At 41.7% G+C, this 26,932-nt stretch overlaps 1 protein-coding gene across 4 annotated transcripts in view; it reads right to left on the bottom strand.

Moving 5' to 3' along the window:
• ATP6V1A (ATPase H+ transporting V1 subunit A) overlaps positions 1 to 26,932 on the bottom strand; it is a 62,558-nt gene that overhangs the window by 25,683 nt on the left and 9,943 nt on the right. For all 4 annotated transcript variants that reach the window (XM_080655415.1, XM_080655414.1, XM_080655416.1 and 1 more), the window contains exons 2-6: positions 15,215 to 15,309; positions 8,728 to 8,856; positions 5,978 to 6,192; positions 5,588 to 5,725; positions 1,031 to 1,182 (exon numbers count right to left, since the gene is read on the bottom strand). In XM_080655415.1, coding sequence (XP_080511541.1) covers positions 1,031 to 1,182; positions 5,588 to 5,725; positions 5,978 to 6,192; positions 8,728 to 8,856; positions 15,215 to 15,296 — 716 coding nt within the window. In that variant the 5' untranslated portion in view covers positions 15,297 to 15,309. The remainder of the gene's footprint in view (positions 1 to 1,030; positions 1,183 to 5,587; positions 5,726 to 5,977; positions 6,193 to 8,727; positions 8,857 to 15,214; positions 15,310 to 26,932) is intronic.

Genomic DNA, 26,932 nt, shown 5'->3' with positions numbered 1-26,932 from the left:
ACAGACAAGAAATATTTAGGGAAAAGAATAAAAGCACTTGTTCAATAATGAGATGTGGAAGGGTAAAAATGATCCTTGAGAGAAGTAACAGATTTTAGATTAGCATTCACTGCAGGGATGGATGAATGATAATGACATTTGCTGAGAGGGGCAATAAAGAAAAATGAGCAAGTTGTAAGGAAGGAAGTGGTGATTAAGATAATTACTTTAGTTTTGAACATACTGACTTTGAGGCACCTGTAGGACATTGAAAAGGAGAGGTATAATCAGAAGTGTTTTATATATGAGTCTGGAATGCAGAAGAAATTTGGGATGAAGAAACAGATATTGGAATATATATATATATATGTGTGTGTATATATATATATATATATATATATATATATATATGAATATTTAAGTGATGAGAGTGGATGAAGTTATCCTCAGAGGGTAAGATATCTAATGATGAGAAAAAAGGCCCTAAAAGAGGAAAAACACTAAGAAATAACAAAATTAAGGAGAATAAACCTTCAATGAAGAATTAGAACTTGTGGACAAAAGCTAACAGGAAGAACAAAGAAAGAAGGTGTTTCAAAGAGGAAGGAGTAGAATGAAATAAAACGGACTTATTGAATTAAGTATGGGAGTGACTAACTATGTTAGCGAGAGTAGTTTTAGTTGAGTGGTGGAACCGAGGGCAGAGTAGTACGGTGAAATAGAGGGAAAGGTGGAAAGAACTATTCATTCTTTCCAGAGGTGTGGCTGTGAAAATGAGAACAGTGGAAGGTAGAAAGGGGAAAGTAAAGAATTTCTCTAGATAAAACGTATTATAGGATTAGCACATAAAATATTTATCTATAAAAAATTTTTTCTTCTCACAAAAGACACACTATATGCTCTTATTACCTTTACCTAATAAGCACCTGGATATAACATACAGCACAGGGAATATGTCAATACTATAGTAACTTTGCATAATGGCAGTTAGTTATTAGGCTTACTATAGTGATAATCACTCAGGGAAAACTGGGACTCAACTCAAACTTACGGAAAGAGGGCATCAAGGATTCTCTGGCCAGTCAACAAAGGATGATTGGCAGGCAACTTCTCAGTGACAGGCCGAACTTGACGTACAGGCCATACCTGAACCATGCTGAACTTATCCTTTATACCTTCAAATTCGAGCTCCAAGACAACATCCTATAAAAATACATCAGGATTTGAAGCACAGTCAAATTTATAAACATCTATTCCTCTAAATCAAAGTAACCTCAGATTCTTCTCGGTGGTAGGGAGGTGTTTTGTAGGGAAGTGGGGAGGTAGATTTATACTTTTTATTGTAAATCTTTATATTCATTTCTATTATTGTTCAGCACTTATTACTGTTTTTATGATTAAAAACAGCTTAGGAGTTTTTGAGAAAGAGATATCTCAAGTAATAGAGAAACAGATAACTAAGTTATGAGGATATACATAGGGAGAAGTCTGGAAGGATACAGGAGATACTCCTGGGACTGAGGGAGAGGAAAAATGAATGTTTTCATAAATTACTTTCCATTTGTTGTTTTATTTACTTTATTATAATGCTCCTATAACTGCTTTAATGAAAAACACATCTATTAAATAACCCTAAAATATTTAATAAGGTTAAATATTTAAAAATATTTGCAAAAGCCAAAAAATAATTAGTAATACTCTAAGATTTATGAACATTGACATGATTTCAACTATTCACAAACAATTCCAAAGTCCAAAGGCCTATAAAATCTGTAATTCTGTTGATACATGAACCACTTTAGGGTGGTTTTCCACGTAAAAGTGAATGAGTCTCTAAGCTAGTGAGTTAAGGCTAGCTGATTGCCCAGAACTCCAATCTTAACTCTTGTTCTCTACATACTGTATAGCACAGACTTATTCCTGTGAAATAACTAGAAAATTATCTTTTTTCACATTAGGAAAAACTGATATGCTACACTTGTCTTCACAATAGTTATCTTCATACCCACAAAGACTATTAGGGATTTGATATGATATGACTAACAATAACATTAAAGGACTAAGTTTTAAATGACTCACCCAAGAATTTATATAATCCATTATGCAACTAATTATGTGACTACAGATTGACAATTAAAATCAAAGTCTCTTATAGGTCTAAAGAATCAGGACTTTAAATAATGTAGCATAAATTCACAAGGTAGGAAAATGTTATACTAGACTAGAGGCCCGGTGCACAGTTTCATAAACTGGTGGGATCCTTCCGCGTGGCCTGCGGGGATTGGGCCCAAACCGGCAGCCCAATTCCGCCTACCGCTCCTGCCTGCCACTCCCGCTCATCCTGGCCCCGCTGTGCCTGCCACAGGCTCCCACCCAGTCAGTCTCTATTGGGAAGCATAGTGATGCTTGCCAGCTGTGAACCCTGTGTCTGGTGCCCATCGGTCAGTTGAACAGCGTTCCTGCTGTGGGAGCGCATTGACTACCAGGAGACAGCTCCCTTGTTGAGCATCTGCCCCCTGGTGGTCAGTGCACATCATAACAACTGGTCATTTGGTTGCTTAGGCTTTTATATATATAGACTAGTGGCCCGGTGCACGAAATTCGTGCATGGTGGGGGGAGGTCCCTCAGCCCAGCCTGCACCCTCTCCAATCAGGGACCCCTTGGGGATGTCTGACTACCAGTTTAGGACAGATCCCTGTAGGATTGGGCCTAAACTGGCAGTCGGACATCCCGCTTACAATCTGGGACCACTGGCTCCTAACCACTCACCTGCCTGCCTGCCTGATTGCCCCTAACCCCTCTGCCTGCCTTCCTGATCACCCCTAACCTCTCTGCCTGCTTGCCTGATCGCCCCTAACCTCTCTGCCTGCTTGCCTGATCGCCCCTAACTGCCCCTGCCTGCCTGACCACTCCTAACTACCCTCCCCTGCCAGCCTAATCTCGCCCCCAACTGCCCTCCCCTGCCTGCCTGGTCGCCCCCAACTGCCCTGCCCTGTTGGCCTGATCTCACCCCCAATAGTTCTCCCCTGCCAACCTGATCTCGCCCCCAACTGCCCTCCCCTGCTGGCCTGATTTTGCCCCTAACTGCTATCCCCTGCTGGCCTGATCGCCCCTAATTGCCTCTGCCTGCCTGATTGCTCCTAACTACCCTCCCCTGCTGGCCTGATCTCACCCCCAACTGCCCTACCCTGCCGGCCTGGTCGCCTCCTACTGCTTTCCCCTGCGGGCCTTATCGCCCCTAACTACCTCTGCCTCAGCCCCACCACTGTGGCTTTGTCTGGAAGGATATCTGGAAGGATGTCCAGAACATGTCTAGTCTAATTAGCATATTACCCTTTTATTAGTATAGACTAGAGGCACGGTGCACGAAATTCGTGCACGGGACGGGGAGGGTTGTCCCTCAGCCCAGCCTGCACCCTCTCCAATCTGCGACCCCTCGAGGGATGTCCAACTGCCCATTTAAACGGGCAGTCGGACATCCCTCTCACAATCCAAGACTGTTGGCTCCCAACTGCTCGCCTGCCTGCCTTCCTGATTGCCCCTAACCAATTCTGTCTGCCAGCCTGATCACCCTCTAACCACTCCCCTGCCAGCCTGATTGATGCCTAACTGTTCCCCTGCCAGCCTGATCGCCCCTAATTGCCCTCTCCTGCTGGCCTGGTCACCCCTAACTGCTCTCCACTGCAGGCCTGGGTCCCCCCCAACTGCTCTCCCCTGCAGGCCTGGTCCCTCCCAACTGCCCTCCCCTGCTGGCCATCTTGTGGTGGCCATCTTGTGTCCACATGGGGGCATCCATCTTTGACCACATGGGGGCAGCCATCTTGTGCGTTGGAGTGATGGTCAATTTGCTTATTACTCTTTTATTAGATAGGATAGAGGCCTGGTGTATGGGTGGGGGCTGGCTGGTTTGCCCTGAAGGGTGTCCCGGATCAGGGTGGGGGTTCCCTTGGTGGTTAGGGCGGCCTGGGCGAGGGACCTGTGGTGGTTTTCAGGACGGCCACGGCCCCGGTGACCCAAGCGGAGGCCCTGGTATCTGGAATTTATTTATCTTCTATAATTGAAACTTTGTAGCCTTGAGCGGAGGCCAGGGCAGGCCAGGGCGGGCAGAAAGCTTGGCTTCCTCCATCGCCGGGGACAACCCAAGCCTCCTGCTCTCTCCAGCTCTGTGGCCTCTGCCATATTTGTTGGGTTAATTTGCATACTCGCTCCTGACTGGCTGGTGGGTGTGGCTTGTGGGCGTAGCAGAAGTACGGTCAATTTGCATGTTTCTCTTTTATTAGATAGGACTAGAGGCCCAGTGCACGAAATTAATGCACAGGGGGATGTGTCTCTCAGCCAGGCCTGTGCCCTCTCACAATCCGGGACCCCTCAGGTAGGGTCCCTAGGCCTGGCCAGTGATCAGGGCCTATTGGGACTTGCCTTCCTGTGGCTGCTGGCAGCTAACCCCACCCCCGCCACTGCTTGCCACATCTGTGCAGCACTGCCTCCCCTCCCCCACCACTGGTCACATCCCTCTGTGGGTGACAGGTGTGGGGTGCGATCACTTGGCTGGCCTGGGCCTCCCTTTGCAGGGCGATCGCTGGCCAGCCCCGCACACCCACCACAGCGTCGCTGGCCGGTGGCCTGGGTCTCCCTCTCTGGGGCTCCGAAATTGATCGCTCAGCAGAGGGAGGCCCTGCCCACCTGTCCGGGGCTCCGTGATCAATCGCTTCACAGAGGGAGGCCCCGCCCAACCACCACAGTGCCACCAGCTCGGTAGCCTGGGCCTCCCTCTGCGGGGCAATCATGGGGCGATAGTGGGCCCCCCCGACCAATCACATCGCACCCGCCTTGGCTGGCCTGGCGCCAGTGCGTGTCATAGCGTGGTGGTCCAGAAAGTCGTCCAGACGGTCGTTCTGCTGTTCAATCATTCAGTCAATTTGCATGTTACACTTTTATTATTATAGAGAGTTCTCTCTCAAAAAAGAAACACTATGGCCTGGCCAGCATGGCTCAATGGTTGAATGTCAACTATGTAACCAGGAAGTGATGGTTCGGATCCTGGTCAGTGCACATGCCTGGGCTGTGGTCTTGATCCCCTGGGGGGTGGGGGACAGGAGGCAGCCAATCAATGATTCTCTCTCATCACTGATGTTTCTATCTCTCTCTCCCTCTCCCTTCCTCTCTAAAATCAATAAAAATATTAAGAAAAAAAAAAGAAGAAACACTATGTTCTCTTATTCCCCTTACCTAATAAGTACCTGGATATAACATATAGCACAGGGAATATGTCAAAAATATAGTAACTTTGCTTGATGACAGATAGTTACTAGGCTTATTATGGTGATCACACTGTAGGGTACATAAATGTCAAATGACTATGTTGTTCACCTGAACCTAATATATTGTATGGCAATTAGACTTTAACAAAAAATTTTTTTAAAAAACTTGTTTTTGTATTCCCAAGCCCAAGTTAAAAGAAAAAAGTTGAATAAAAAAATAATGATGGGAATTACTTAAAACCTACACATTAAATAACAACTCTATAACTATTTAGGGCACTAAAACTGGGCAACTAGCATATATAAGTAGGGCCACCTTGTGAGATAAAGTTGATGTGATACTTACAGAGGTATCATAATTTCCAGGTGGAGCAATGTAAGTTACAGTTCCTCTGCTTCGTGGGGGTAACATGATTTTGTGTTTGATGAGCGAATTTTCATTGACAATTCCATAAATATCTCCACCAGTGATGTGACTACCAACCTAGAGAACAAATGCATTTGTTGTTTAATGTTCAAATAAACATCAAGTAGACTGACCCTTGATATTCTTTAAATCATTTGCCTCACTTATCAATAAAACGTATTAGTTCTATAATCCTAGTGGATTTAAAGAAAAATTTATACTATGCTCCTGTGGTCTATTTTTATTTGAATTAAGAGTACAAAATAATTCACTAAATATCCATTTCACATTCTTTCACCAACTTTAGAAATCTTGATTACAAAGACATACCCGTAGGTTTTTGCAAGGTGTAAAATCCCATTTGATATCTCTGCTAAGAGCAGACACATTTACTCCTCGAGGAATGTAGATACTTTGGGTCTGATTGCTGATGTCCGACAAAGGTCTTTGAATACCATCAAATATGGCTCCCATAATGCCAGGACCAAGTTCTACAGAGAGGGGTTTACCAGTGCGGAGTACAGGATCTCCAACAGACACACCAGCTAGAAACAGTAGTTGAGGAAAACTCACTAAGAAAGTTTAGAATACTATAAAAAGGAAATACCAGTTTAGTGGGAAATGATACTTAAGGAGCTAAAACAGAGATTGTCAAACTTTCTCAGTTTACAACATTCTTAGTGTTTTAGTAACATTTTCACAGTGACTTATGACAAAACTCCTATCTAATAATTCCATTTATTAAATAGTCATCTCCAAACAACTTAATATATATATATATATATATATATATATATATATATATATATATATATGTTCAAACAACCAAGTAGCACTTTAAAATATACATAAATAGAAAAAATATATTTTAATTTCATTCTTAAATAAACTCAATTCTTACAAATGGGATATATGTGACTGTTAGGCATTTTACAATTTTCAAACCTTGGAATCAGACTGAATACCTGATCCATATTCAGCTGCACCGAGTACTTGCTTTTTAGTTTAGCAATCACCAAAAATGCAGCTTCGTGAATATATGACATCATCGACAAGAATATAGTGCAGCCAAGTAACGAAACTATTTATTATCTCAAGCTACTAGGTCACATGGTGTCTGACAAGATGTCTAATATTCTTGTGTTAACCTCAAAAATTTTAAATATCCTGGGAGTTGAAGTTGCCCAGAGTGTCTTGGTGCAGTTTGAGATACCATAGAACTAAAAATAGAAACAAAAGATTCTCTTTAATACACTGTTTCAACTATACAACTTAAGAACATCAGTCCCCTAAAAAGGATATTAGTTCCTAACAAAAAATTAAAATCTTAAGAATTAAGTTGTTTTAAAAAGGAAAAGAATAAAGCCTGCAAATAAGCACATTGAGTCCTGCTTGCTCTCGTTTACTTGTTCATAGGCGTAAAAGCAGTACAACTTTTATTGACACCAATTTAGCAATATCAGAACTAAAATGCATAAATTTTGACCCAAAAATCTAACTTCTGTGAATTCATACTATAGTTACATTATAAATGACTAGAAACAACTAAAATTTCTATCATTAAGATATTAATATACCATATGAATTATAGTATATTCATATGATGAATTCTATGTAGCTGTAAAAAAGGAATAGGAGCTTATATGAATTGCTCTAGAAAGATCTCCAAGGTATCTTTTCATTTCTAATAATTAGTTATGAACATTTTTAAACCTATTGCAAAGCTGAATTTTACAGTGAACTCCATCTGCTATTTCTACATGCTAGATTCTACCATTAACATTTTACTATATTTATCACATATCTATCTATCTTACACAATACATTTATTTTTAAGGGGAGAAAAGTACATATTGATATTGGTTCATAAATGCAATTAACAAACTAGAAGGATATATAATAATAAAAAGAACTAATTAAAATGGCTGCATGCATGTGTGTGTGTTCTGAAAACTGGCCAGATAAAAGATGACAAAAGTGGGGAGAACTGTCACCATATACATGTTCATTTGTTTATTTTAAAACTGCAAACCATGTAAAACAATAAATAAAAGATAACAGTAACAACGGAAAAAATTCTTTGATTAGTCATGATTACATAGCCACAAAGATTTCTCATTTTATTTCAGATGACTTTTTTTTTAAATTAGCACAGTACTCACACACACAGAGAAGTTACTGGCAAGCATGTATTTTAGTATGACAAAAAAAAGTTGTTCCAAATAAATCTTAAATAGCTAAAGAATTAATGCTGATCCTGAGAACCAATCTAAGTAAAATACACAAATGAAGACCCTCATCCCCGCCCCCGAAAAAATAAAAAAAACTGCTTTCTCTTCACAAGGCTTAACCCTTTATCTCTTTATTTTTTATAGAAAATTGAAAATAAATTCTATGTTTAAAAGCCAAAATTATGGTAGCCAAACTAGCCAAATAGTAAATATTCCCCAGTACTAAAGCTATCATGTAACACATCACCCAGCATTATTTATTAGGAATAAAGATAGAATGGTGACTGGTTTACTATTATAAACAGAAATGATTGGAGACTTTTAACCATACAAATTGATGATGCCATTCTGTTTATGGTTTCTTCTACAATTTGTCTCCCTTTAATTGATTCCCCCTAAAGTTTGTGAACTACTGAAATATTAAGAGTAATTCAGAAGATAATACTCATTTATTAAGAAGAGCACTAATTCCTAGTACCTTTCTTCAATACACTCCTGTATAAATCAGATTTCTAATACCAATATTTCATGCTTCTGATACCACTGGTTGTTCTGCTTCTACTTTTGCCATAAATCCTTAAAATTTGACTTGTAGAAAGTGGCAAAAAATTCAACCAAAGGCCCAACCAGCATGGCTCAGTTATTGAGGATTGACCCATGAACCAGGAGGTCAGGGCACATGCACGGGTTGCAGGCTTGATCCCCAGTGTGGGACGTGCAGGAGGCAGCCAATCAATGATTCTCTCTCATCATTGATGTTTCTATCTCTATCTCCCTCTCCCTCTCTCTTCCTCTCTGAAATCAATAAAAAAAAAATTTTTAAAAAAGTAACTGAACCAAAAAGGATACAAGTTTCTTCATACACCTGGATAGTGGCCATGTCACCTTCCAATCGGATAATCTCTCCAACCAACTCGCTGTGGCCCACTCTCACCAGCTCATACATGGCTGCACCTGACATTTCACAGGCTGTAACCACTGAAAAGAAAAAAAAAATGCATATTTTGATGACTTAAGACTCTGTGAATAGTTATAGATAATTAAAATATCCAGTAAATCCAATAAAACAGCTCTCTCATATATTCATAAGGAAAATAAAACACCCACTATGGAACATACAGTTTCACAGAAAGATGCATTTTTAGCATATGATATATAGGGACACAAAATAAATTTGTTAGGCTAAAGATTATACATTTATAGAATACTAGAGGCCCTATGCACGAAATTTGTGCACAGGGGAAGTGTACCTCAGCCTAGCCTGCACCCTCCCCAATCTGGGACATCCCTCTCACAATCCAGGACTGCTGGCTCCCAACTGCTCGCCTGCCTGATTGCCCCTAACCGCTTCTACCTGCCACCTAGATCACCCCCTAATCACTCCCCTGCCAGCCTGATCGATGCCTAACTGCTCCCCTGCTGGCCCAATACCCTAACTGCCCTCTCCTGCTGGCCTGGTCACCCCTAACTGTCCTCCCCTGCAGCCTGGTTGCCCCCAACTGCCCTCCCCTGTAGGCCTGGTCCCCCCACAACTGCTCTCCCAGCAGGCCTGGTCACCCTTAACTGCTTTCCCCTGCAGGCCTGGTCCCCCACCACTGCTCTCCCCTTCAAGACTGGTACCCCCCAACTGCTCTCCCCTGTAGGCCTGGTCACTCCCAACTGCCCTCCCCTGTAGGCCTGGTCCCCCCCTTACTGCTCTCCCCTGCAGGCCTGTGTCCCGCCCAATTGTCCTCCCCTGCTGGCCTGATTACCCACAACTGCCCTCCCTGCCGACCATCTTTGACCACAGGGGACAGCCATCTTGTGTGTTGGAGTGACGGTCAATTTGCATATTACCTCTTTATTAGATAGGATATTCATAATAATCCATAATAACTCATAGTATAAATAAGGGTTTTGATCAACCCAGGTTGCTATAATACATGAAAGAGTGGGTTTGGGAAAATAAAAATAAAAACTGTAAAATTGGAAGAGAAACGTTAGCTAGTAGCGTGGTAGAATGCCACACAATTATCAGTTTGCTGTGTTGTCACCATTCCTTTGAAAGATAATATCAAGAGAAACCAAGATGGTGGCATAGGTTAACACCTGAAATTGCTGCCTCGCACAATCACTTCAAACTAAAAGACAAAACGGACATCATTCAGAACCACAGGAAGGCTGGCTGAGTGGAAATTCTACAACTAGAAGGAAAGAGAAAAGCACACTGAGACTCACAGGAGGTGCAGAAGTAAAGTGCAGAGGTACGGAGGTGCACAGAAAGGGCTGGCAACTGAGGACGCAGTTGTCTTTTCCAATCGGGAGGGAGACACAAGCTCCCAACTGCTCTGAACTCCAGTTCTGGACGAGTCTCTGGGGACCCAGACTCATATGGGGAGAAACTGGACTGTCTAGCAGTGGGCGGAACTCGAGGGTGGCTTTCTCTCAGAGGTGCTTGCAGCGATTACTAAGGGACACTGAGACTGGGCGGAAGGGGGAGGCCTCTTATGGCAGGGCTGAGAATCAGCCATAGCTGTTTGCTCCACCCTGTTGATTCCGAGACCACGCCCCATCCCAGCTATGTGCAGAGGCTTTTGCATATGAACGGCCTGGTCCTTTGCAATCTAAACTTACCTAACAAACTGCAGCTGAGTCAGTGAGACCCAGAACATCCAAAAGAAGACCCAAGGTCCCACAGCAGCTTGCATTGCTTCACAGCTGGGCCTCATCTGGGCACCTCCAAAACCCAAACAAAGAAGAGGAATCTGCAGATCTCTCCATAGCTCCGGCTGGGTAGCCTCAGGCAGAGGCTAAATTTGCACCTCCTTGGAGATCCAAGAGCCAGTGTACCCAGGGGTCAGAGTGGGACTATCCAGGTTACAACTCCTCAGATCCATAAGGGACACACTCGGGGCAGACTCAGTGAGCAGCAAAGCCCCACTGAAGCAAGTCTTGCCCCATAAGGGTATCTCCAGCACTGAAGTTCTCCCATCGTAGACACAGCTGATCCTTACAGCCAATTAACCTGGAGGTTAATTACTCCCAGTGATACCAACAACAATCAAGGCTTAACTACAACAAGGCTGTGCACACAGCCCACAAAGGGGTGCACCAAGAGTGTCCACCTCAGGTAACTGGGGAGGCTGAGCCACTGGGCCCTATAGGACACCTAGAACACAAAGCCACTCTATCATCACAGGGAAGCAGCCAAAATGTGGAGACAAAGAAACAGGTCACAAATGAAAAATGGAGGAAAGCAAACTACTGGATATAGAGTTCAAAACTACGGTTATATGGTTTTTCAAGAATTTTCTAGCAACTGCTGATAAATTTAGTGAGACCCTCAGGGATACGAAAAAGGACCAACTAGAAATTAAGCATACACTGACTGAAATAAAGAATAATACACAGAGATCCAACAGCAGACTAGAGCAGGGGTCCTCAAACTTTTTAAACAGTTCACTGTCCCTCAGACCGTTGGAGGGCTGGACTATAGTTTAAAAAAAAGCTATGAACAATTTCCCATTCGCACTGCAGGCCGGGGACGAGTTGGCTGCTAAGCAGGACTGGCAGCAGCACCCGGCGGGCCGGATAAATGTCCTCAGCGGGCCGCATGTGGCCTGCGGGCCGTAGTTTGAGGACCCCTGGACTACAGGATCGCAAGAATCAACTTAAAGATCTGAAATACGAAGAAGCAGAAAACACCCAACTGGAAAAGCAAAAAGAAAAAAGAATCCCAAAATATGAAGATAGTGTAAGGAGCCTCTGGGACAACCTCAAGCGTACCAACATCCGAATTATGGGGGTGCCAGAAGAAGAGAGAGAGCAAGATACTGAAAACCTATTTGAAGAAATAATGATAGAAAACTTCCACCACCTGGTGAAAGAAATAGACTTACAAGTCCAGGAAGCGCACAGAACGCCAAACAAAAGGAATCCAAAGAGGACCACACCAAGACACATCATAATTAAAATGCCAACAGCAAAAGACAAAGAGAGAATATTAAAAGCAGCAAGAGAAAAACAGTTATCTACAAGGGAGCACCCATACGATTGTCAACTGATTTCTCAACAGAAACTATGCAGGCCAGACGGGAGTGGCAAGAAATATTCAGTGATGAATAGCAAGAACCTGCAACCAAGATTACTCTACCCAGCAAAGCTATCATTCAGAATTGAAGGTCAGATAAAGAGCTTCACAGAAAGGAAAAGCTAAAGGAGTTCATCACCGCCAAACCAGTATTATAAGAAATGCTGAACGGTATTCTTTAAGAAGAGGAAGAAGAAGAAAAAGGTAAAGATAAAAGTAATGAACAACAAATACATATCTATCAACAAGTGAATCTAAAATTCAAGTGAATAAAAAATCTGATGAACAGAATAAACTGGTGAATATAATATTATCAGGGGCATAGAAAGGGAGGGACTGACAATTCTCAGGGGGAAAGGGGTGTAAGGGGTGCGGGAAGAGACTGGACAAAAATCGTACACCTATGGATGAGGACAGTAGAGGGGGTAAGGGCAAAGGGGGGGTGGGAACCAGGGGAGCTATGGGGGGAAAAATGAGGAACAACTGTAATAATCTGAACAATAAAGATTTATTTTTAAAAAAAGAGAATTGAAAAAAAAAGAAAGATAATATCGGAAACATTATCTTTACTTTCACTTAACAACAGTGGTTCTTAAACTTTTCTGGGACATGGACCTTTTTCATAAACTGATGATAGCATTATCTAGAAAAACTCACATATGCATCTACAAAATAGACAATAGGGATTGTTTATAATTAGTTACCACCACTGGGTGAGGTCCTGACTAAGAATCCCTATTTCTACCTTGGCTGGTGTGGCTCAGTTGATTGAGCTTTGTCCTATACACCAAAAAAAAGTCACTGGTTCAATTCCTGGTTGGGAATGTGCAAGAAGCAGACTATGATATTGCACTCTCTCTGATGCGTGAGCTCTCTCACTCTCTCTCTTAAATCAATGAAACATATATATAAAAAATGAACCCTGTCTGGCCAGCTTGGCTCAGTGGTTGAGCATCGACCTATGAGCCAGGAGGTCATGGTTCCATTCCCAATCAGGGCACATGCCCAGGTTGCAGGCTTGATTCCAAGTAGGGGGCGTGTAGGAGGCAGCTAATCAATGATTCTCTCTCATCATTGATGTTTCTATTTCTCTCTTTTCCTTCCTCTCTGAAATCAATAATCTAATAATAGGAAAATATGCAAATTGGTCAGGATGCCGTCATGTAACAATCAATCAGCAGGCTGTGTCCCGGACCCCGGCAACCGGCCCCAGGACGTGAGGCTCGCATCCCCACACCCGGCAACGGGCCCGGGACGTGAGGCGCACATCCCTGCCCCCGGCAACAGGCCTGGAACATGAGGCTCGTGTCCCCACCCCCCTGCGACAGCCCGGGGGCGCGTGGAGAGGCCCCTCCGCAGGCCTCCACCGTGGCCCAGGCTGGAGGTCTGCAGGCCTCCCTGGCTCTGTCCTACCTCTTTGGGGCATTCCATCAAAGAGCCCCAGATGGGTGGGCAGGGCCTACCTCTTTGGGGCAATGGATCGCGGGGCTCCCACACTGTGACAAGGCACAGGCCAGGCTGGGGGACCACCCCCCCGGCCCCGAGTGCATGAATTTCATGCACTGGGCCACTAATACATATATTATATATATATATATATATATATATATATATATATATATATATATATATATATATATATACATACATACATATATATATAAAAGAACCCGTATTTTTTATAAGTACTGTAACAGAATTTGTACTTACTATTTTGGACTAAATATATTGTCTAGTAAGAAAATATTACTTTTCTGGCAGGAAGGGAAGGTTGCACATTTCCACAGGGATAGGAATAAATCTATTTTTAATACTTAGCCTTCTGATAAAATTGATTAGAACTATGTATTAGGCAATATTCAAATAAAAACTATTAAAGTATCAAAATTTATTAACTTATATTAGAACAATGTAGATTTAATAATTTCATAAATATTTACCTCTATAACTACTATATAAGAATTAAGATGCATTGAAATATCAGAGATAACTAAAATTTTAAATCATATTTCATTTGATTTATGCCATTTCTTTATCTTATTAAGTACTGAAGAATTAGAAATAGGTTCAGGAATTGACTATAAGCTTTAGAAAAATATTTTTACCTAAACTCTTTTGATGGTGTTCTTTTGTCCTTTCCCTAAAAGTTCTTGTGTGTACCCTTTCCTAAAAACTCTTTTGATCAAGGGGAAACTGCTTCTCTGAATGGCAATAGAGATTAGAAACAGTGAAATGCATTGTTTGCCAATGAATTAAAGCTCAAACAGAAAGTTCTAAGTGATAAAAGCTTCCAGGGGAGAAGTAAGAGGCACAGTGACTGACAGTTTTCATTTGCATAAAGACTGAGATATAAGGAAAATGGATTTCCACTAAGGATTATAAATCAATGAACAGGTTTACTTCTGGAAACTGTGAATCAGGTTTTGCAGTAGGAGTGTGGAATAACAAAATGAATACTAGAATGAGATTAAAATACAGCAATACCCCAGGTTTTAGCAAAATGAACATAAACTTTAAAACTGCTCTCCAGCCCTAGCTGGTTTGGCTCAGTGGATGAAGCATCGGCCTGCAGACTGAAGAGTCCCAGGTTTGATTCTGGTCAAGGGCACATGCCTGGGTTGCGGGCTCAATCCCCAGTAGGGGGCGTGCAGGAGGCAGCCAATCAATGATTTTCTCTCATCATTGATGTTTCTCTCTCTCTCCCTCTCCCTTCCTCTCTAAAACCAATAAAAAAATATTAAATAAATAAATCTGCTTTCCATTATCAGTGTTATGTCATGAAGCTTCTTTTCCACAGCTAGCTAGTTATGTGATTCTGAAATAGCCATTTAGAAGGATTTACATATGTAAAGAGCTAAGGTTGATATGACTGAGAAATGCTCTGGAAACATTATTAAAGCTCAAACCAAATTAACATATTTATTGAATGCTTATAATTTGCAAGGTATCACATACTAGAAGCTATAGCTTTTTCACCTCAGATTTAACACTGGTGTGGTCCCTCGGCCTGGCCTGTGCCCTCTCGCAATCCAGGACCCCTCAGGGGATGTCGGAGAGCCGGTTTCAGCCTGATCCCGCAGGCCAGGCCAAGGGACCCCATTGGTGCACAAATTCGTGCACTGGGCCTCTAGTAGCAGTTATAAAATCTTTTGAGGACAGAATTTATGTAGGTGAACAGAAACTTCTGCATTTCCATCTGAAACACCTTGAAAATACATTAACTGAAATTAGGAATCTTTACCATTTAGATTATTATGTATTACTTACCAGGTCCTGAAACCCCATGCACATAACCAAATGTGCCTTCTTTATCTTCATCACGTATTTTTGGTAGCTTGGAGAAATCCATTGTGTTAATTTACCTAAGGGAAAAAAATTAAGTCATAATTACAAACCCTAAAGCAAAAGAACCAATATAGGTAGTCAACTCTAATAGATGGCGTATTTTGAGTTACTACCACTTCTTCAAAGTAAAATAAATTCTTAAAATGTGATTAAAAGTACCTCATTCCTGGATGCTCTACAATTATTAAAATTCAGAATTATATATCCCTATGAAAAGTATTCCATAAAAAATACTGAGCATAACAATGCGAAGTCTTCTCAATGGTTTATCCAGCCCTACATCTTGCCCTCTCTCCATTATCTTTCTGACCATCTCTCCAATCCCTTCTACCCTTAATAATTCTGCATATACAGGAGTGGGCAAAATTAAGTTTATAGTTGTAATAATAAGTAATACAATAATGTACTCACAACTGTAAATCTACTTTTGTCCACCCCTGTATACACTGAATTCCTTGCCATTTCTCAAAAACATTCTTTGCCATTTCTGCCTCAGGGTCATTGTATATGTTGCTCCCTCTAACTAGAGTACTTTTCTTGCAGATATCTGCTTCTATATTTCCTTCAGGTCTTTACTCAACTGTCCCCTACTCAAGTGGCTTCTCTGCCCATCTATGTAAATCACAACATAGCTCCCTCCTTCACTGCTTTATTTTTCACCATCTTATATCTTACATTTATTTTTATTTTTTTAATCCTCTCTTGAGAATATTTTCCCATTGTTTTGCTTGTTTTTAGAGAGAGTGAAAGGAAAGGGGAGAGACAGAGAGAGAGAAACATTGATGTGAGACACATCGATTGGTTGCCTCCCGTGTGCACCCCAACCAGGATCAGGGATCAAGCCTGCAACTGAGGTACATGCCCTTGATCAGAATCAAACCCAGCACGCTTCAGTCCACGGGGGTGATGCTCTATCCACTGAGCCAAACCAGCTAGGGCACATTTAATTTTTTAAATGTATTATCTATCTTTAAAATTTTCTGAAAGCACTTTTCTTTTTTTTTAGCAGAACATGGAACAGTTTAAGTAATTCAGTTCAATCTCTGTTCTTTATGGATGTGCAAACTGAAAAATCTAAAGAATAAACTATTCAAGTCCAAATAGAAAATTGGTGGCAGATCCCAAAGCAGAAAGTTTATTTCTGACCACTGGTCTAAGTTAAAAATTACTGATGTTTAATAATGGAGATAAAATACATGTACATATAAAAAGCTAAATTATGCCCCCAAAACAACCATAAAGTAAAGGTCACAGATCAATAAGTAATGAAGTGCCAAATCATATAACTTATCTACTAAAAGTTCAATGATTAGAATGTTTAGGGAACACAGGTTGAAGGTCAGGTAAAATTTGGATAAAATAGAAAGGAAAAAAGGTAGCAAAGGCATTTCAGTTGGGGAAATAATAAAAACAAAAGAATAGAGAAATTTATAAGAAGTTAACAGACTACAAAAAAAGGTTATATTAGGACAACAGTGAGAAATAAAGATACAAAGGTAAAGACACTTCTTTGTGGGTCTTGAAATGAAATGCCAAGTAGACTTGATTCTACAAACAATCTCTATAATAAAGAGCCAGGGCGTAAGGACCAATCACGACCAAAGGCTGACCATCTCAGCGTTGGGTTGCCATGGCGACCCAGCACTGACTACTGCAGCTGCAGGCCCAGTAACCCAGCAGTGACTGCTGAGGGGCTTTGAATCAGGCCTGGAAAGGGACCTGAAGAGAGAAGCAGGGGCTGATCTGTAGCATCTGAGGCAGCTTTTGACCAGCACTTGCCTCTCTCTTTCCCTGAGCCTGGCCAGCAGCCCCATCCATTTCTCTCTAGGCCTCCACCCGGGCTGCTGATCAGCCCCACCTTTCTGATCAGGCCCCGTTGATAGGCCCCGAGACGCTGACTGGCATAGAAACTGGCCAATCAGAACACCAATCTGGAAATCAGTCCTGCAGTCAGTGCTTGGTTGCCATGGGGACCCAGCAATGACTACTGTGGCTGCAGGCCCAGTGAGCCAGCAGTGACTGCTGAGGGGCTTTGAATCAGGCCTGGAAAGAGACCTGAAGAGAGAAGCAGGGGCTGATCTGTACTGTCGGTGGCAGCTTTTGACCAGCACTTGCCTCTCTCTTTCCCTCAGAGCCTGGCCAGCAGCCCTGCCTCCATTTCTCTTCGAGCTTCCACCGGGACTGTTGATAGGCCCAGAGACGCTGACTGGCATAGAAACTGGCCAATCAGAACCAAATCTGGGTCAACTGTGAAGAACCAATGGCTGCCTAGGAGGTGGAGTTTTGGGCGCTGACTGGCATAGAAACTGACCAATTAGAACCAAATCTGGGTCAACTGTGAGGAGCCAATAGTTGCCTAGGAGGTGGAGCTTTTGACACTGACTGGCATAGAAACTGACCAATTAGAACCAAATTGGCCAGCAGAGGAGGGCAGTTGGGGGCGAGATCAGGCCAGCAGGGGAGGGAGGTTGGGGGCAACCAGGCTGGCAGGAGAGGGCAGTTGGGGGCGAGATCAGGTCGGCAAGGGAGGGCAGTTAGGGGTGATCAGGCAGGCAGAGGCAGTTAGGGGCGATCAGGCAGGCAGGCAGGTGAGTGGTTAGGAGCCAGTGGTCCCAGATTGCAAGAGGGATGTCCAATTGGAGAGGGTGCAGGCTGGGCTGAAGGAACCGCCCCCTCTGTGCACGAATTTCGTGCACCGGGCCACTAGTCTATAATAATAAAAGTGTAATATACTAATTAGACCAGACGTCCTTCTGGACGACCTTCTGGATGAAGCAGGGCTGTGAGGGAAGCCCGGGTCCCGGGTGCCAGAAGGAAGCCAGTGCCAGCAGCTGGGGGAAGAAAGACCTACTCTTGCCCAAATTTTGTGCATTGGGACTCTAGTCCTATATAATAAAGAGCTAATATGCTAATTAAACCAGATGGCGGAATGACCAGTGGATGGGCTGAGGGACACCCCCCCACCGCCAGGCCTCTAGTCCTAATATATAAAAGGAGAGGCAGCCAGGGCGGCTGAGAGGGCCAAGGCAGCTGGGGCTGCAAGGGCCAAGACCCTTGCACCAATTTCATGCATCAGGCCTCTAGTAGGAAATAACCAAAGTTGGAGTGAGAACTTTAATGCGGAAAAGGATGTTTAGTTAATTTAACAGGTTAGATTGAAAAGCTCTAGAAATAGTTACAACTTGAGTGTCAATGGAATTCAATTTATTAAATATTTATTGAGCTCCTACCAAGGAAAAGAACTGTGTTAAACGTAGTGAATAAGGATTGTGAATAAAAGGAGCTTTCACTGGTTTTAAACAACTGTACATATAAAGCACAATGACTTACTAGCAAGTGTTCAAAACAACCACACAATGAAAGCCAAGGAGAAACTGATTTGAATGTGGAAGAAGTGTTAGCCAATGTGAATGAAGTAGAGAGAACAGGCAGCTTAAAAGTAAGTTTTGAGGCGGGCTGAGCCCAGATATAAAGAATACCATAAGAGGAAAACCAAACGCTGAGCCTTGGGGGTTAATTCTGGCAGGATGGGAAAGATTTTTTAGTCTTTCAAGAGCTATTGAAGGATCATCAGGAGAACCATATATTCCATAGAATACAATTTGTAATCCATTAATCAAGGTATCAAGGATTGGGGAGGGGAGAATAACAATGAAGTCATTAACAGAGGAGTTCTTGTTTGAAATACTAGTGCCATCAGAAAGGAGATGGAGGACAGGGCTAGAATTGAGTGATTAAAAAAACAGGCAAGCCCTAACTGGTTTGGCTCAGTGGATAGAGAGTCAGCCTGCGGACTGAAAGGTCCCAGGTTCAATTCCAGTCAAGGGCATGTACCTTGGTTGCGGGCACATCCCCAGTAGGGGTTGTGCAGGAGGCAGCTGATTGATGTTTCTCTTTCATCGATGTTTCTAACTCTCTATCCCCCTCCCTTCCTCTCTGTAAAAAAATCAATAAAATATATTTTAAAAAAAGAAACAGGCAAGAGTGAAAACAAAGATTAAAACCATATGGAGATATGGGAGACATTAAAGTGAGTCAAATATGATATAAGAAGGAAGAAAAGTGCCAAGAACGTGAAGATGATATCGGTGATAAGATAGAGACAGACAATCATGAAGTTGGTAGTTTACTGATAAAGACAAAGGCAGGGTGAAAGTCATCAGAAATAATGGAACTGAATTAGAAAGAAAAAATAAATCAGACACTATAGTCACAAATACCACAATAAAAATCACAAGGATTTTGGGGTTCTCAGTAGGAAAATTAATTGGAAGAAGGGCATTTGAGAAAGGAAAAAAGGAAAAGGGGAAACTGGTTTATCAGGATTCTCAGCTTCCTTAAGACAGGGCTATTGATTAAGCATGTATGGGATTGCAAATACAGGAATACAAAGAGATGGAACAAGTTTTTCTAGAAACTACTTAGGTAATAGGGAGGAAAACAAAGTTTAAAGACAAACACTTATTTGGGAAATGGGTTGGGCAAAGTTTTCAAAAAAGTAGTGAATGAGCAAATGGGGTCAAATTTTAAAATCAAAGATTTTCAAAGTCAGAAGGAAACTTGATAATCATGTAGTCTAACTTCCTCCCCAAATATGGGTATTTCCTCCAAGGCATTCATGATACATAGTCATCTGTCTATTAAAGTGGAAATGGCACAAGATGTTGAGTCAGCAGACTCAGGACTCAGGCGGATTCTGTCAGTGACATGCTATAAGTCAAAATCTCTTAGAATGTTCATTTGTAAAATAGGAATAATGCTACCCTCCACCCCAGAGCTGTCAGCCCTTCAGGGTAGGCTTCAGAAACATAGTCTGCATTCACACCCTTCAGAGGCCATCCTGTGCCTGGTGACTGAGCAAAGTAAAGGTATAAAAGCCCAGTGACGTCAGCCCGAGGTGGGATACTGTTACAAGCAATACTTCATTCCAGATTTCCCCACCAGTTTGGTTGAGGTTTTGTTGGACTTACATTGCATTTCAAGTTCTTCCTCTGCCCAACTCTGCTTCAGCCCCCTCCCTTATACACCAAACTGTTTCTTGGCATCTGCTTCCAGAGAACCCAAAATATTCAAGTAATAAAATACTGAACAATTACTCCCAGGACAACTGAAACTAAGACTCACATTTAAACCCCTATAATCTTTGGCCTGTTTTCCATCTTAGTTATCTTGTAGTTATACTGTAAAATGGGAAAAGAAATACAAAAGTGGGGTTAGGAAGCAGGGCATTTAGAACAATGCTTGGGCTAAATCAAGCAACTGACATGGAGGTTAAGTCCCCATAAAACCAAAGCCTTAGTTTCTACAAGGAACTTGCTCCTCGTCCTTCAAATCTTAGATGAAGCCCCATCATCAGTAGTTATAGGAAAAGAAGTCCCAACTCATAAGTTTATTTAACTTCTAAAGAACTGTATTCTTATAGAATTGGAAACTATGTTTTCCTAGGTCCAGGAGTTTCAGGCTCCAACCTCTTAAGTTAAACACTTAGAGAAACGCCCAAGGATTGGTTGTAGGTAATAGGCTCTCTGAACATTAAAAATCTGCAATTCCCACAGCACTCAAATAAGGGTTCCTATTGTACTTCTAAAGCTTTTCCACCAAAATACCTCACCTGCAGAAAAACAAGTAAACACTTAAGTGAATAAATAACCTCCCCCCGCACCCTTCTCCCCAGAATCTTGACTGAGAATAGTATAACAGTCGTTTGTAAGCAGAGAAATTTCTTTGTACGCTCTTGTATATTTTTTCCAATAAAAAATGTAAATTTTATTAAGTACTAACCTTTTCTCCTAATGCCAGTGTTTCAACAGCATTCCACTGAACATGGAGAAGCATTGCTTTTGGTATGTTTCATGCTCTCTACTTCATCACATACAATATCTGTTTTACAGAAAAAATATGAAAGTGCTTCTTCCCCCCAAATAAAAATGATTTGTATTATTTTGACTTCACCACTGAATTGGGCTAAGCATATAGCACATAAAAGTTACAACAAAAATACCCGACTAAAATCTTTTTTTTAAATAAATCTTTATTGTTCAGATTATTACAATTGTTCCCCTTTTTGCCCCCCATAGCTCCCCTCCACCCAGTTCCGCACCAACCTCTACCCTTACCTCCCCCACTATCCTCATCCATAGGTTTACAATTTTTGTCCAGTCTCTTCCCGCACCCCCGACACCCCTTTCACCCTGAGAATTGTCAGTCCCTCCCTTTCAATGCCCCTGATTCTATTACATTCACCAAATTATTCTTTTATCAGATTTTTATTCACTTGATTTTTAGATTCACTTGTTGATAGATATGTATTTGTTGTTCATAATTTTTATCTTACCTTTTTCTTCTTCTTCTTCTTCTTAAAGAATACCTTTCAGCATTTCATATAATACTGGTTTGGCGGTGATGAACTCCTTTAGCTCTTTCTTATTTGTGAAGCTCTTTATCTGACCTTCAATTCTGAATGATAGCTTTGCTGGGTAGAGTAATCTTGGTTGCAGGTTCTTGCTATTCATCACTTTGAATATTTCTTGCCACTCCCGTCTGGCCTGCATAGTTTCTGTTGAGAAATCAGTTGACAATCGTATGGGTGCTCCCTTGTAGATAACTAACTGTTTTTCTCTTGCTGCTTTTAATATTCTCTCTTTGTCTTTTGCTGTTGGCATTTTAATTATGATGTGTCTTGGTGTGGTCCTCTTTGGATTCCTTTTGTTTGGGGTTCTGTGTGCTTCCTGGACTTGTAAGTCTGTTTCTTTCACCAGGTGGTGGAAGTTTTCTGTCATTATTTCTTCAAATAGTTTTTCAGTATCTTGCTCTCTTCTTCTGGCACCCCCATAATTCGGATGTTGGTACGCTTGAGGTTGTCCCAGAGGCTCCTTACACTATCTTCATATTTTTGGATTCTTTTTTCTTTTTGCTTTTCCAGTTGGGTGTTTTCTGCTTCTTCGTATTTCAGATCTTTAAGTTGATTCTTGTGATCCTCTAGTCTGCTGTTGGATCTCTGTATATTATTCTTTATTTCAGTCAGTGTATGCTTAATTTCTAGTTGGTTCTTTTTCATATCCTTGAGGGTCTCACTAAATTTATCGGAGGTTGCTAGAAAATTCTTGAAAAACCATATAACCGTAGTTTTGAACTCTATATCCAGTCCTTTGCTTTCCTCCATTTTTCATTTGTGACCTGTTTCTTTGTCTCCACATTTTGGCTGCTTCCCTGTGATGATAGAGTGGCTTTGTGTGCTAGGTGTCCTATAGGGCCCAGTGGCTCAGCCTCCCTAGTTACCTGAGGTGGACACTCTTGGTGCACCCCTTTGTGGGCTGTGTGCACAGCCTTGTTGTAGTTAAGCCTTGATTGTTGTTGGTATCACTGGGAGGAATTGACCTCCAGGTTAATTGGCTGTGAGGATTAGCTGTGTCTACAATGGGAGAACTTCAGTGCTGGAGATACCCTTATGGGGCAAGACTTGCTACAGTGGGGCTTTGGTGCTCACTGAGTCTGCCCCCTGAGTGTGTCCCTTATGGATCTGAGGAGTTGTAATCTGGATGGTCCCACTCTGACCCCTGGGTACACTGGCTCTTGAATCTCCAAGGAGGTGCAAATTTAGCCTCTGCCTGAGGCCACCCAGCAGGAGCTATGGAGAGATCTGCAGATTCCTCTTCTTTGTTTGGGTTTTGGAGGTGCCCAGATGAGGCCCAGCTGTGAAGCAATGCAAGCTGCTGTGGGACCTTGGGTCTTCTTTTGGATGTTCTGGGTCTCACTGACTCAGCTGCAGTTAGTTAGGTAATTTTAGATTGCAAAGGATCAGGCCATTCATATGCAAAAGCCTCAGCGCTCAGCTTGGATGGGGCGGAGTCTCAGGTCGTAGCAAACAGCAATGGCTTCATGGGGCAGGATCTCAGGGTGGAGCAAAGAGCAATGGCTTCCCGTCAGCCCTGCCCTAAGAGGCCCCTGGGTCTCAGTGTCCCGCAGTAATGGCTGCAAGCACCTCTGAGAGAAAGTTGCCCTGGAGTTCCGCCTGATGCCAGACAGTCCAGTTTCTCCCCATATGAGTCTGGGTCCCCAGAGTCTCGCCCAGAACTGGAGTTCAGAGCAGTCAGGAGCTTTTGTCTCCCTCCCGATTGAGAAAGCCAGCCACGTACTCAGTTGCCAGCCCTCTCTGCGCATGCGCCTCCATACCTCTGCCTTCTGCAGCTCCTGTGAGTCTCAGTGTGCTTTTCTCTTTCCTTCTAGTTGTAGAATTTCCACTCAGCCAGCCTTCCTGTGGTTCTGGATGATGTCCGTTTTGTCTTTTAGTTGTAGTTTTGAAATTGTGCGAGGCAGCAAAATCAGGTTTTTACCTATGCCGCCATCTTGGTTTCTCCTCCCCACTAAAATCTTGTGCTTCACTTTTAAATGCTTATGTCCCTATGCCAGCAATTTTTAACCTTTTTCATCTCATGGCACACAGACACTAATTACTAAAATTCTGTGGCACACCAAAACATACATTATATTTTTATATATTGTCGATCTGACAAAAAATATAGGTACAATTTTGATTCATTCACACCAGACACATATGTGTTGGCTGTTGTCATTTTTATTATTTGACAATCTAAGGGAAAAGAGAGGTCAGTGCCTCACACTAAATAGTCAGTTATTGTATGTTTTAAAAATTCTTGTGGTACACCAATATGTGAAAAAGCAAAGGCTATGAAAGATATTAAGAAAGCAACTCCCAAACATTTTAACTTGCAAAGAGCAAATTATAGTGCAGGTTAGATAATATTGAAAGTTAATGTTATCCTAAGTCTTCACAAGGTCCAAATCATCATGATTTAATGCTCAAGTCTTATATGCTATTTAATTATTCCTTCCCAATATAATACACAGCTATTCTCAATCATTTTAAAAATAAAAGCATGACACCTACTTCAAAAACAGTAGCTTTCATGAAAACAGTATGGTATACACAACTGCTCTCATAGATTACAACTAAATAATTACATAAAAATTTGCCTTACCCTGAATTCCTACTTTGATAAGAAGTAATTGTAATTTACAACTAAGATTCCTACAGTCACAAATTGAAGGGTTCCTGCCCCCATATTTGTGAAAGATTAAAAAAACAACCAAACCCTGCTTTAGAAGGGGAAAAATCCAGAGGTTTAGCACAGGCAACTATCTGAGAGCGCTGAATCCTAACCACTAGACCACCAGGGATCAATCAACTATCTGATCTAATGCGTCATCAGTCTCTCCCATACACACTGCAGAATACCGCAGGGGCAAATCACACCACCAGAGGCCCACTTTTTTTTCCTTCCATCCTACAAGGTCCTCTCCAAATTGCTACTGGTTAATGTACTATACATGGTAATCTCATCCCAGAAATAATTATTTTAAATATCAGTCTTGGATGATATGGCTGTTGGGGGCAAGCGTGAGGTGTTATATGAAAGCTAACTACCAAGGTTCTAAGATAATATTTATTTACATACAAATTCCTGGGCCACTTCATAGACACTGAATATTATTTTAATGTAACACTTGAAAAAGTACATTCTATCCAACTGATTAAAAACTACCTTTGGAAGTAATAGTAAAAGATGAAGAAAAGTCTAGTTGATTACAATCAAATACTTATTTGCATACACAGTTTACCTTCTTAGAGAAAGGCATCATGAATCTGTTTAATATTCTTATGCTTGATCAAAAAAGTTATAGGAGAGGTAGAATTCCAGCTAACAACATTACCTTATATAGACAGAGTATAGTATTAAATCATTTTGTGAAGCATTTTTCTACTCATTTCATTTAACGTACCTACTCAGTAACCCCATTAAGGAAGGCTTATGTGGCAGATTACTAACTATGCATAACTAGTTCCCCAGTTTTCCCTGTCAACAAAACTCTAACTTGGTTCAATCCTGAGTAGCCCATCAAAGTAATTCCAATCCCCTTGCCAGTGACTGGTTTGGAAATGAGAATAACTTTTAGACCAATAAGAGGTAAGGCAACGTTTGTTGGGGGGGTTCTGGAAATTTCTTTGCTCTTTTAAACAGTCTGCTACTCCAAGTTCACCGGGAAAAGGACTGTCCTTAGCATATTCTCTTCTGAGGGGATCCTTAACTTTCATGGCCTGAGTCCTGCAATGGTGGTTAGGCTTTTGGATAGATTTGCTCAGTCAGCTATGAAGTGACTTTCCCAATTTCAAAAAATGCTAGCACTCATGCATGAGAATTATATGCCCTTCCAAAGAAGTCAACCTAGAAATTTTATGACTACCAAAAGAAAAAAAAAGGTCATTGCTCAAGATACTTAGAAACTCCTCTTGAAAACTGCTTACAAATACCATAACACTCTTTTGAATATTAATGAGAACTTTTCTTGATTGCTTTGCCAAGAAAACACTATGAGCAGTCAAACTGGCCAAATATAAGCAATGCATGTATTTGAGATGGATTACATACAAGAATCAGCACTGACAGTGTTGCAGTAAAAATGCTATTATATTTGTATTATAAAATAATATTTATATATTCAAATAGATCTGTTCTGTCATTTATTTCATGGATGGAATAGAAGAGAAAGAAGGTTCACAAACTGTGCAAAGGCATATTAACCCAATGTTAAAATGAAGTATCACCCCAAATAAGTCCACCTCCAACTCAGGAATCCAAAAAATCTCTGCAATGAAAATATGCCTAATATCTTATATAATAAAAGTGTAATATGCTAATTAGACTGGACGTCCTTCTGGACGACCTTCCAGACCAAGCGGGGCTGCAAGGGCCGAGGCAGAGGCGGCCGCCAGGGTGGGTGGGGGCAGAGGCAGCCGCCATGGTGGCGGGGGCCAAGCTCCTTGCGTGAATTTCATGCTTCGGGCCTCTAGTAGGTGATAAGACACTTCAAATGTGTATTTAAAAGTAGTACTTTAGTCAAAGTCTACAGATATTTTCAATTCAGAGGGCAAGAAATCTGCATTTCTAACAATTTGGCTAGTATTCTATGATTAATAATAGCCAGGGTTTATTTAACTAAATTGGCTGTGGGGAGAGGAGAAGGACAATCACTGAAGAAGGTTTTCTTTTCAAAATATATATATTTTTAAATTATTTCAGAGAGGAAAGGAGAGGGAGAGAGATAGAAACATCAATGATGAGAGGGAATCACTGACCGGCTGCTTCCTGTACATCCTACACTGGGGGTCGAGCCCACAACCTGGGCATGTGCCCTGACCTCGAATTGAACCCTGACCTCCTGGTTCATAGGTCTATGCTCAACCACTGAGCCACTCGGGTCAGGCTGAAGAAGGTTTTCAATCGCATGGTTTGCTAGGTACTAACTTCCAGTTCCTCTGGTATGTTCATAGTCTTCAATATTGCTCTTTTGTAGTACTTGCCACTATTGTAATTAAAAACCTGTCAATGGAGTTTTTCAAAGTCTGTCTCCATTGCTAAACTGTTTAAGTGCCAGGAAAAAGGGACTACGTCTCCTTTGTTCCTGGAGTACCCCAATTATACGTAAAGCACTTGATACATAGTAGGCAATTACTGAATAGTGCCCAATGACAGTAATGGCAACGGTATGTGGGAAATAGGCAGTATGATTTATTGAGTAAAAATACTGTAGATACAACACTTTTGAAGTGCATACAACGAA

Source organism: Plecotus auritus, assembly GCF_963455305.1.
Source record: "Plecotus auritus genome assembly, chromosome: 2".
Lineage (NCBI taxonomy): Eukaryota > Metazoa > Chordata > Mammalia > Chiroptera > Vespertilionidae > Plecotus > Plecotus auritus.
Note: the sequence above shows the minus strand (reverse complement) of the source record. Positions and strands in the feature narration are given on the sequence as shown.